General features: G+C 40.6%; 1 protein-coding gene across 1 annotated transcript; it reads left to right on the forward strand.

Annotated features, from left to right (window-relative positions):
• The first annotated feature begins 4,942 nt into the window (after positions 1-4,942).
• On the forward strand, positions 4,943-7,048 carry LOC113745843 (uncharacterized). Its single transcript, XM_027279204.1, has 8 exons — positions 4,943-5,009; positions 5,109-5,217; positions 5,722-5,773; positions 5,908-5,973; positions 6,064-6,120; positions 6,219-6,278; positions 6,360-6,439; positions 6,562-7,048. The coding sequence occupies exons 1-8, from the start codon at positions 4,943-4,945 to the stop codon at positions 6,749-6,751; spliced, it is 681 nt and encodes a 226-aa protein (XP_027135005.1). The 3' UTR covers positions 6,752-7,048.
• Positions 7,049-13,163: the final 6,115 nt, after the last annotated feature.

The following is a 13,163-nucleotide window of genomic DNA, read 5'->3' on the forward strand; positions in this document are numbered from 1 at the left end:
TGCATTGTAATGAATAAATATTAGCTACACAGGATGATAGAACAGTAAAAGGTAATCTGCTGCAGAGGCCAAGAGGATTACTAGAAAAAAGTGCTTTGCAAATAAAAAAGGAAACTGATGTATGAAAGTCTTCAGTATTTCATTGTAACATTGTGTGAATAAATTAGCCTATTGGGAGCTAATTTCTAGAATGAGAATGTCTTTCAAAGCTTATCGCTGGCCCCCATTAGGACACAGCAGTCATACAATTTATTTCTATATTCATCATTTACAAAAACCCTTGTATTCTTCAGAGAGAAATGTAAACAGTCACTGGGTGAATACAGTGGAAGAACTTCAGCGCAATTACTGTAAAACCCAATTATATAGCAGGACCACTCCTCAACAGTGCAACTTCCAACATTCCTATTAATCCCCTCCTAACCCTCTCACCTCATTTCTGTCTTGTATTCCTCTCCTTCCTACTAGGTTCTGAGGGGAATGTGTTGTGCCCGGGTACTTCACATGAGACGAAATGGTAGACCAAAGGTGACTAGGGTCAAGACCTCCCTGCTCCCCTTAGACTGAGCCCTGGTCTGATGGCGGAGAGACAAATTTAGCAACTAGTAGATGAACATAGTTGAGCATTCAGCAGCTAAAGAGAAAGATATTTCCCTCAGGAGTTGGTGGAGACTGAACCACAGTGAGAATTATTCATTAGAACTACAATGAATATTGTACTTACATTTAGCTGGAGGAGGGAAATATGTCTGTAAATGAATGGTAATGTTGCTCCATATTTGCTGGATGTGTAAGAAAAAAAAAACTGTTTGCTATAATAATATGCTGTGTTTACTGCCAGGTCTACTGCCCTCTAGTGGCCAACATGTAATTAAAGCTGCTTTAAGTTTAAAGTTGTAGCGTCCCTTTGGCGAAATCCGGTTTTCAGACCTTCATCATCTCCATTGATTTGTGCTCTCATTGTACATTTTCTCAATTGAATTTGTATTTAATTAAATTACCTCACAGCAAACCTTCACTGAAATACTATACACAGTGCATCGAGTGAAAGGACAGGGGTTAATAAAGACCGTGCACGTTATGTTTCTCCTGGGAAGACTGAGCCGGGTTGATACAGCCATTTTCTAATAAGCAGACTGTGAAAAACATTATGCATATGAACCAAGAGGCATGACTGGGAGGGGGGCGATACACAGCAGAATAAATAACACAACATGACGCGCTAATTAAACTCTGACTTAGCATTAAAAGGACTGGATAAAGAATAAACTATGACTTTTGGCTAACTTACCTCTTTCAAATGTTTCCCATTACATGTAACAAATCTGTGTGTTGCAATAACAGTCAAGTGTGTTTGTCCTTCACACCCGTTCGGTACCTTTCTATCTTCGTCTGTTGGACTCGTGTCTTCCTTCTGAAGAACTACAGCATCTCTCTCCGTATGCATGGTCAACTCTATGCCCCCCCTCCCCACGTCATCATTTCATTTCCATCCAGAGAGGCCTCCTCCGACCCAGGCTGCGGCTCAGATATTACACGGGTCAGCGATGGAGGGCAAGGGGCAACGCTTACAGCTGGGTCAAAGACAGCCTCTGATTGTAGAAGAAACAAGGAGGCAGGCAAGCATGAAAGCTTTCATAAATGCAAACACACACACACACATACAGACAGACGTTTACTTAGTGAACAGCAGATGGTTATGACATCACACAGTGGCAGGCTGGAGGTACAGGTTTTAGAAGGTGCTGAATTGGTCCTTGGTTTCTATGCACTTTTATTTATGCATTACCGATTTTAGTAGAAAATTCTATTTATTGTTGATTTTTGTTTTACTTTTTTCCCTGGTATGGCAGGAGTAAGTGGGGGATGGTTGATTTGATTGCAGTCTGCAATTGTACCACTATATGCCACTAAATATTACACACTGTATCAGTTTAGAGACATGGACAGACTTAGTTATGTCTTGTATGATAGTTTGTAATATTATCCAACAGAAAAATTATGTTAATTTTTAAACTGGTTGATGTTTTTACTCAAGTGTTGACAAATGCTGTTGCTATAGTTACGGCCATGCCTCAGTGATCTTTGCTTGTTTCCCTCCTCCCCCATGTCTCCTGTGTTCCCCCGGTCCGTCTCACACCTGTCTATCATCAACGATCTGTACACCTGTCTGCCATCAAACAATCATCCCTGCCTACAAGATCTCTGGACAAACTGCCAGTCCTCACTGGATCACAGTTCTGCTCGCGGTTAGTCGATGCCGCTCACTTCTGTGAAGCGGTTGTACTTTTGCAATGAGTTAATTTGTCCACCTGTCTGTCTGAGACTTACACCCTGCCTGCCTGTCCATCCCCACCATCCACCAGACCTGTCAGCCAGCTCTCACGCTCTCTGGCATTTCTTTTTCCAAGCCTACACCTGAATCTCTTGTAGCCACATCCCCTTCATTCCTGCCAGAATACTGAATAAAAGACCGGTTTTCACCTTACATGCCTGTGCCATGCATCTTGCTCTATGCCTGGACAGAAATAAGGGAATGGAGACATCCCTCATGATGGTGAAACCAATGTACATACACACTGTGTCTGCTATTCATTTTCTTTATTCAATTCAGGTTGCTGACTTGCTGACTAGGCTTTAGTGCTGCTGCAATTCTCTGCCTCACGTTACCTCGCAGAAAATGTTTCCCATGAGTTTGTCATAGTGGGGAACAGATCTATAATGCCAGAAAAAGAATAGGATTGGTGCTCTGCATGACAAATGTTCTCAGTTGAGGGGGAATCGGTGCATGGTTTCATCACCCTGCAGATACAAAACCCACTGCAGACTAACATTTGTGTTAATACAAAATAAATAAATGAAACACTGGTGTCAACTTCCAAATTCAAGGACTTATTATATTTCTGTCTCTTAAGATCTGCTCTTGCACAGTGAATTTACTTAGAAGTCAGTGAGATCTTCAGATTCTTTTTCTTCAGATTACAAAAGTTTTCGGCTTCTCCGAGAGCAAAGGCGCCATCGTTATTGCGTGAAATGTAGTGTTGTTTGACATTTTTTTATGAATGTGCCGACTGAAAGTCAGGGGAAAGTGAATCGAGTGGAAACAAACAGTTTTCAGCTGCCATCAGAAATTCTACAGTGTGATAAGATGATGATGGATGACCTTCTCTGCATCCATGAAAAGATACCAAATGGATTATACCTTTCAGAGTTTCTCATTTCTACCCACATCATTTACAGTTTTGTCCAGTTGCTAACACACTGAAATGACATGGATAGCACAAATATTTAAACTGACACACAGGGAGCAAAACCTCATCTCAAATCTCCAAAACTTCAACACATCTTCTGCTTTACACACATTTAAATTGGAAGTCACTCTTTTTAAGTGTACTGAACACGGTTCTCTGCACAAGACACAACAATCTGACATAAAGTCACATGTTTGCAGTTTCAAAACACGCCATTTACATTTTTTTCCATTTGCTTAAACACAAACTAGGCTGGTTTTATCAAAACACTAACACAATTCACCAAAGCACACACCCAAACTGTAAAACACCTCATATCAACACTGCAACCAAAATCAAACTTTTGCACCAGATGGCACACACTTCATTCGTATTCGTAGATTTCTGTCTAACCAACTACACACTGTTGGGCATAATGTAAAGCACTCTCATCTTTAGTGTGCTTTGCCATAATACTAACATAGTTCAAACTGTAGAGAATTTTTCAGATTGTGCACATGCACAGAAGTATTTGCAGATACACACACGTGCTATTGAAATATTTATTTTTTTATTTTACCAAACAAGTCAGTGCAACGCATGCACAGCAGATATATTTACATTGGAGTGAACTAAAATATGCTCACAAAACAGTGAGAATCTACGAATACGAATGAAGTGTGTGCCATCTGGTGCAAAAGTTGGATTTTGGTTGCGGTGCTTCATTTTGCGGGATATATGAGGTGTTTTACAGTTTGGGTGTGTGCTTTGGTGAATTGTGTTAAGGCCAACTCACACAGGGTGCGGAACGGAAGCGTCACGGTACCGCCGCGGTCACCGTAGCAAATAGAAGTCAGTCTAGTCAATGAGAGCACTCACACAGGGCGCGGTCCAGGAGCGTCCCAGAAGCGGCTCACCACGCCATGGCGCGAGCTTTCCGTTTCATTCCTATTTTTACCGCGAGCCGCGGCTGAACCTCGTAAATTTCAACAGAGCACTGCGCACCAGACAGGAAACCGGGCCTTGAATCAACGTAATAAACTTCCGCCCCCTTACAAAATAAAACACAATACGCAGTTCATGTAGCTTTTTACAACTTCACATCAACGTTACGTCATGACCGGTGGCACCAGGTGATCAAAGATCGATCAAAAGATCTCAACGAGAGACTAATTGTTGAAGTGGAACAACACACAATCATTCATGACACAACAGATGCTTTTTATAATCTCCTCCACGTCGGAGAAGCAAAGTCAGCTGTTTGTTGTTGTTGTTGTTGTTGTTTTTATACACTGTTTATCACGGGGTCTCGGGTATGTCCAGGATTCTCGCGTGAATACGGCCGGCTCGCTCCGCTGCCGTTCCGCGGCTGATCCGCGTCCGGTGTGAGTTGACGCCGGGCAAAGGACCGTTCCGCTGCCGTTCCGCCTCCTGTGTGAGTCCCGTGTTAGTGTTTTGATAAAACCAGCCTAGTTTGCAAAATTGTGTTTAAGCAAATGGGAAAAAAACTGTAAACACAAACCCTGTGTGTGTGTGTGTGTGTGTGTGTGTTCCATTGGCCCCACCCATAGAATGAATGGATGCTAAATGTTGTCACATCAGTTGGAATACTCACTCTTAGGGAGAGAGAGCATTTCACGTGTTATTTCAGACATCAGGTACACACCGACGAGTCTCAAAACCTTTCAAGGAAGCAAGACGAGCAGGACGAGATGGCTGGAGGACGCTTCATAGGACTTGAAGGAACAGTCAATGTACCTGAGGGGAGGGTGATGCAAAGTGAGTGTTTCAGTCCAAAATATAGATAGATCTTAACTTAACTTGGCAATATGTGATTTTGTCACTATAACTCATATTGTGGTGTGTCTGTGGTGACAGACAAGAGCTCCGTAGAAGACTCTGTCAGGCTGAGGACAGATACAGGTCCACAAAAGAAACTCCATACTACATGTTGGAGGATGGAGAAGAAATTCACCATCACTAACGAGTTAGAAGCAACAATATTACGGACCAGAAAAGTGAACATAATAACATTCACTATTTTTACACTGTTTTAAGGTTGTTTGGTGAATCTTATATCAACAGGCTAAGATATGTTTTGTGTTTTTTTACTTATGCAGGTTGACACGGGTGGTAGAAAATCACCGGGAGAAGCGTTGTTTCATTTACATTAAGCAACTGGTAAGTGACACACCTACATTTCTTATTTTGTTCATTTTACGAGGTGGGGGTATAAAACATTGAGATGGGTCATCTTCCATGCAGTCCCTGAATCCCAGACTTTTTAAACTCGTTATTGTAGCTGTAGTGTAAAACTTAGCAGTGTAGTGTCCTCATCTAAACATCATCAGGAAAAATAAATGTCAGAATTCTTGGGACTGGAATGATAGGGTGTGTCCTGACATCCTGACAGCGTCACTGAAAATTAACTTGGTAGCCTCCATTAAAAACTTTCTCACCCTGATTCCATTTCTTGTCTTGTTTTGTGCAGGAAATGGAGAATAAGGACTCAGGGAGGAGGAAATGAGCGTTTGACTGCCGAGGTACATGACCTCCTATATATATTATTAGATATATATAATATTATTATCTCCTCAGTCCTCTTGTGTATGTGTTATTCACCATTTCATTTCCAAGCATCGTCCTCTCAATCTCATTCGCACTGCTTTCATTTCAGCTGGACGGACGCAAAAGAAATCCGGAGGAAATAAAAAACCTAAGGAGAGCCGAGCAGGAGCTGAAGGTAAAACCTTGTTCTTTACTTAATGTAATGTGTTGATATACAGCATCCTTTTCCAAACTGCTCACCTGTCTGACTCTGTCTCTTTTGTAGCACACACTGGAGGAAATTCAGGATGACCTGTGTGCTAAAGATGAGAAAATAACAGAGGTATAAACAACTGCATGAAATCTTGAATGTCTCTTAGCTCCACTTTCAGCAACAGAGTTGCTGGTGAATTGATCTGAGTGTCTTTGTGTCTTTGGTAGAACGCACGGCTCTTGGCCCGGAAAAACTGTGACCTACAGGAGCACTACATTACGATCCAGGTATGTACTACTTAAAATAATGTGTGTGCTTACTGTGGCCATCTCTGTACTATTCTGATACCTTTCGTCCGTCTACTGCAGGACCTCCAACAGAAGAGGAAACAGCTTGAAGCGCGGCTGAAGTGCAGGCAACAGGAGCAGCGTAACCTGCACAAAGAAACGTGATTACAGCCTGACATTCTTAAACACACAACTGTCCAGCATTTAAAAATAATCCAGTCTGACCACATTGCATTTCAGTTCACTCCTTTATCACATCTGTCTGTTATTTTTGGTTTGATAGAGCTGCCGAGACTATTGAAGAGGAGCCAACGAAGGCTGAAAGCATGTTGAAGCGGTGTGCTACAGGTCTGTGGAAAGGCATCGCTACAGCAGGGAAAGTTCCCGCCTGTGTCGCCCTTACCGTGGGTGTCACAGTCTCCGTTGTGCCTGTCTTTGACCTTGTGGACGCCGCTGTAGACCTGCTGATGTAGTCTTGTATCCTTTCTATAACAAGGGTTGGGGGGTTACATACAGGGATATTAAATCTGACAAAAGCTAAATAAAACGGCCATTGAACACATTGCACCTGTCCGCCCAGGAAGGGGGCTCCCTCATTTGTGGTCCTTCCCAAGGTTTCTTTCTTTTTTTCCCCTTAAAGGGTTTTTTTCTGAAAGTTTTTCCTTGCCCTCTTGAGGGGGGTGCTATTTTACCATTACATGTGTCAATGAGCAATGATCAATTTATAACTTGAATCAACAGTATGCAATGATAAGAAATAACTATGTAAAATATTTTGTATATATATATAGATAAATATGAATTAATAATATATAATATAATAAAATAATATATATATTTTGTGTAACTATTGCTATTCCATTTACAGTTTACTATATTCATACTTATATTATGAAACTATAATATACTGTGGCACTGATAACATACCTTACTAAAATAAATAATAAATAATTTAAAATGTATATAAGTCTGTGAATGTTTATTGTATAAACTTCTTGTACATAAAGTAAGTAAGAAGAGGTCATGGAGTCACCACAATCAAGAGGAATTTTCCTTTGTGAATAATCATGACACTGAATATCATGACTTTTTGAATGGCTATGAAATCACATTTGACAAGGTGGGTTCAAAGTATAGAAATTATTACTGTGCTCACCAAATTTATACAAGATATTGTGTGTGATACAAAATTACAATACGATACAAAAATTACGATACAATAACAACTGACATTCATCGCTGAATCTACAAATGCAAGTTATGTCTCTACATTTTACAAAAAAACTCTTTTGGAATCATGGTTATACAATTTGCACATTAAAACAACAACACACTTAAAACACAATCCACATGTGAAAATATAGGTGAAAGATTTTCTCTAAATGTGCATCAAAATGCAGTGGTGTAACCTGAAAAATTGCTTTGGGAGAACCTGTGGAGCGTCCACGCTCTTAAGAATTGCTTGACCTTTAGTTACTACTAATATTCATCAACGTTGTGGTAATTGTGCTGTAATTTAGTTTCATCTGATGTAAATCTATGGCAGTTCAAGGCATGCACACATCGATCTGACCACAGGTCCAATGAATCCATGATGAATTACAGCATAATCCAGAAACTCTGATTAATATAGATGGTGACAAAATGCTCATAATTTATTTGAATGTCGAGTGATTTTCAAGCGGCCGGACTAGTTATCGTATTGATCTCACAGTGTGAATAAACAAATGGAACCAATGCAGTCTTGTAAGATTAACAAAACAATTAACTCGTACAGGCATGGAGTGTACAGCAAAAGGACAAGGCTTCCTATAGGAAGAAAGACAAGTTTGATCAAATCAGTTAAACTGATATTGATAGATACAAAATAAGTTTGATCAAATCAGTTAAACTGATATTGATAGATACAAAATTATGCACACTGTAAGAAGAAAAAAAAAACAGTCAATGACTGGCAGCTACGGCTGCCAAAGAAAAACCTTAAAATGAAAGTAAAATCCTGTAATTCAAAAAATGTGCAAAAACATTAAATTTTCTACAGAAATATACTGTTATTTTAGAGTTTTTTTCCTACACACAATGTATTCAGATGTAAATTTGCAATATTAACCCATTATTCACAAACAGTTCTTTAGAGCCCCCCAGGAGGAACTGAAAAACTAAAATGGTATTTCTCAAAGCACTCTACAATACATGTAGAGCACTAAAGCACTCTACAATACATGTCTATCATTCACAATGAGGGAACTCTAATTATACACTAGGGCTGCCACGATTAGGTCGACGAACAAATTCTTCGACAACTAATTTAGTAGTTGACGCATCGTTTTTTTTGTGTTTTTCTTTTTTACTTTGCTTTTCTCTAAAAACTGCGGCTGCAGCTTCCACTGCCGCGTCTGCCTTTCTGTCACATACACACAAACACACACACCCCTACACACATGTGCCGTAGTGGTAATCGGCGTCAGGCCTGATTTTACCGTAAATGATACCATAACACAGACCCTCCAGGAATTCACGATGTTGAGATTTGCATCTTCAACGCAACTTCCCCGTGAATTCAGGGCAGTGTTGCAATTTTAACCAATCACTGCGATTTTTCTGCAACTTCCGCGCAGTCTGCCCGGGGGATTCAACTCGGCGGGTCAGGGACGGCCGCACGGTGCGGGAGGATCCCCTCGTGGGACCTCTCCCTGGCGCTGGCTGGCCTCCGCCTGGCGCATTTCCCCCGCGGCTCTGGGTCGGCATGGAAAGACTCGGGGGCGAAGGTGGCTCACGGGTCCGTCCGCGAGCTTTACAGCGCCTGCCCGTCCGCCCCTCTCCGGGACAGTCAATGTACGTATGATTAGTCGACTAATCGAAAAAATAATCAGTGATTAGTCGACTATCAAAATAATTTGTGGCAGCCCTAATTTACACACACATTCACAGGCTGATGCACAGCATCCATGGCAACTTGGGGTTAAATGTCTTGCCCAAGGACACTTCGACAGGTGGACCGGAGGAGCCGAGAATCGAACTGCCAATCTCAGCAAATTCTGCATTTGGCCTTTTGCAAAAACTGCCAGGACAGATACAGTTCAGGATTCTTCAGATTCCTGTTTTGTAATCTTCAGAGAGCAAAGGCTTCATCGTTATTGCGTGAAATGTAGTGTTGTTTGACATTTTTCGAATGTGCTGGCTGAAAGTCAGGTGAAAGTGTATTGGAGGTAGGGGTGGGCGATATATCGTATATACTTGATATATCGCGGCTTGTTCTACGTGAGATGTATGTATACTTGATATATCGCGGCTTGTTCTACGTGAGATGTATGAAATGATTATATTGCGACCATCAAGTACTTGTCACGGAAATGTTTTAAGTCGTCGGCATTGAATTATCCGGAGTTTTACCTGTGTCACTCACTCCTGGTGCTCCTCACAGCACGCAGCACACTCTCCCGCCCACCCAGAAAAATCCCCTGTGTGCATGCGTACTTTTTGTATCCAGTGAAGAGAGACAAGACCCACTGGCCCACTCCGGAGGCGTAAGCGCCGCGGAGCAGATAGCTGCCAGTCTAGTCAATGAGAGCACTCACACAGGGCGCGCCGCGGAGCGTCTCAGAAGCGTAATAATATATAATAATATATGATAATAATAATATATATTTTTTGTGTAACTATTGCTATTCCATTTACCGTTTACTATATTGCATACTTGTTGTAAATATATTATGAACACTATAATATACTGTGGCACTGATAACATATCCTTACTTAAAAATAAATAATAAATACATTTAAAATGTATATAAGTCTATGAATGTTTATTGTATAAACTTCTTGTACATAAAGTAAGTAAGAAGAGGTCATGGAGTCACCACAATCAAGAGGAATTTTCCTTTGTGAATAATCATGACACTGAATATCATGACAATTGAGTTGTTACTTTTTTAATGGCTATGAAATCACAGGGTTTATTGTCTAGATATCATGAACATGCTTACAAAATAAAAGGACACAATTTATTTGCCTAGCCTATTCACCCATCATCTCTTGTTAAACGTTACAATAAGAGAATTACACAGATTCTATTACGGTAACAGTCATCAATTAATTTTATTTTAAAATCATAATATGCCATGCAGCAAGAGTGCAACGGCCGGGATGCAAACCGGCGTCCCCACAGCTACCATAACAGGCATGCTGTGTGGTGTATTTATAGTATATAAAACATCCTGCTGATATAAAATTAGAAACAGTCTACGATAAATGGAATCATACGGTGTCTAAACGACAATAACTCTTTTTAGGATTATTTAAGATTCATTATACATGAATAAACTGGCGTCTTAAATAGGTGACGATTCAAATAGCTGGCTAGTATGGTAAATTGGTATATTTTTAAGAGAGGCAGTTTTACAAACAGACCATATACCCGCCCCTGCGAAGTGCCCAAAAACCGTGAAGGAACACACCCAAGATTGGGCCAGACCCTAGCTGTCTCCCTATTGGCTGGTGAAACACACTAATTTAAGTGCAGGGCGGGGCATCCTTCAGTCTGAGCAGACACTTCAACCTGAGAGGACGTGCTGTTTTGAGCACGAGCAGAAAAAAATCTGAGCGCACAGGACAGGTTTTGTGCACGAGCACATTAGATTTGAGTGTGAGCACAAAATCTGAGCACGAGAAAGAGAAATCATGCTCTCAAACTGAAAATGTGCGCTCTTGAATAAAGAGGATAATTCTTCCATAGACACGCAGCCTGACATCAGCGACGTACCTGGAAATTTAATACCTACAGTAAATTTACTGTAAATTTAAGACAATTTAAGATCTTAATTACCCGGATTTTAATTTAAGAAATTTTAAGACTTTTTAAGGAATATAGATAGATCTTAACATTTGGTAATATGTGATTTTGTCACTATAATACTCATATTGTGGTGTGTCTGTGGTGACAGACAAGAGCTCCGTAGAAGACTCTGTCAGGCTGAGGACAGATACAGGTCACAGAAGAAACTCCATGATTACATGTTGGAGGATGGAGAAGAAATTCACCATCAGCTAACGGAGTTAGAAGCAGACAATATGTACCGGACCAGAAAAGTTAACGAGTATGAAGCATTTACTATTTTTACACTATTTTAAGGTTGTTGGTGAATCTTATATCAACAGGCTAAGATATGTTTTGGTGTTTTTTTACTTATGCAGGTTGACACGGGTGGTAGAAAATCACCGGGAGAAACGTTAGCTGTGCCCTTTGCCCGGCATCAACTCACACCGGACGCATGTCAGCCGCGTTACGGCAGCGGAGCGAGCCGGCCGTATTCACGCAAGATCACGCGAGAATCCTGGCTGTACGCTAGACCCCGCGATAAACTGTGTATAAAAATAGAAATGCTACGAAATGCTTGCGCCGTGGCTTGGGGAGACACTTCTGAGACGCGCCCTGTGTGAGTGCTCTCATTGACTAGACTGGCGGCTATCTGCTACGGTGACCGCGGCGCAGCCGTAACGCCTCCGGTGTGAGTGGGCCTTAAGGAGAGCCGAGCAGGAGCTGAAGGTAAAACCTTGTTCTTTACTTAAAGTAATGTGTTAATATACAGCATCCTTTTCCAAACTGCTCACCTGTCTGACTCTGTCTCTTTTGTAGCACACACTGGAGGAAATTCAGGATGACCTGCGTGCTAAAGATAAGAAAATAACGGAGGTATAAACAACTGCATGAAATCTTGAATGTCTCTTAGCTCCACTTTCAGCAACAGAGTTGTTGGTGAATTGATCTGAGTGTCTTTGTGTTTTGCGTAGAACGCCTGGATCTTGGCCCGAAAAAACTGACCTACAGGAGAACATTTTTTTTTGGTTGATTGTTTGGCCCTGTAATTATTACTTCATTTATATGTATATAATTCTACAAATAAATATCATTTCAGTGCTTTTACTTTAAAATGTCAGTTTTAGTGTGGTGTGTTACTTAGTGATTGTTTGTAACAATGTGTCCTCAATTTTGTATATAAATGTATTCTTTATTCCTTTATTCTCTATCCTTTCTTCCAAGTAATACTCACTAAACTAATTACATTAACTTGATTAGTTGATATATGCAAGTAAGATGTACTTGGGTGATATCAGTGAACCTGGCAATCTTCTTTGCACTCGTTCCACGTGTTGAGCGGTTATTCCCTCGGACATTTTGCAGACACATGCAATGCTAGTGTCGGTCAGCATTCGGATTCGGAAGCAACTAAGCGCTAACAAATTAATTTTTTTCTCCGTCCTGCTAACGTTAGCTAGCTCACCTGTCGTCCTTTTCACGTGGAGAGGTACCATAGAGGAGGCCGCGATTTTATCAAAGCTGTAAGTTGCTCGTTGGAACGACTGGCTTGCATGGTAATATGTAGAGATGCATCGATACCGCTTTCTTCTCCCAAAACGAGTAGTGTATGAGTACTTTCATTTGAGTACTCATCGATACCTATACCAAGTACTTGCATCATTACACATTACTCTGAATTAAAAAAAAATCCACAGATATCGTCTGTTATTTGAACAGCTGTCTGAAATTTTAATTTAATGTATTGAACTCGTATATTTCAGGTGCCACAACTTGAAAACAGAATCTAAAGTATTCACAAACTAGTCTTATACCGTATTTTTTGAACTATTGAGCGCACATGAATATAAGCCGCACCAGCTAAATTTTGAAAGAAAATACATGTTGTACATATATAGGCCGCACTTGAATATAAGCCAGGTTTTCATGTTGTAACATGAGGTATTTACACAGAAATACGGTACACAGAAGATTTTTTTTTTTTAGTTTTAATTTAAGACAAGGCTTTTTTTCAAACTGTGCCTGAAAATCTGTAGTACGGCACCAAAACGCCATCAACATGGTAGTGA

The sequence above is a fragment of the Larimichthys crocea genome, chromosome I (genome assembly GCF_000972845.2).
Source record: "Larimichthys crocea isolate SSNF chromosome I, L_crocea_2.0, whole genome shotgun sequence".
Lineage (NCBI taxonomy): Eukaryota > Metazoa > Chordata > Actinopteri > Sciaenidae > Larimichthys > Larimichthys crocea.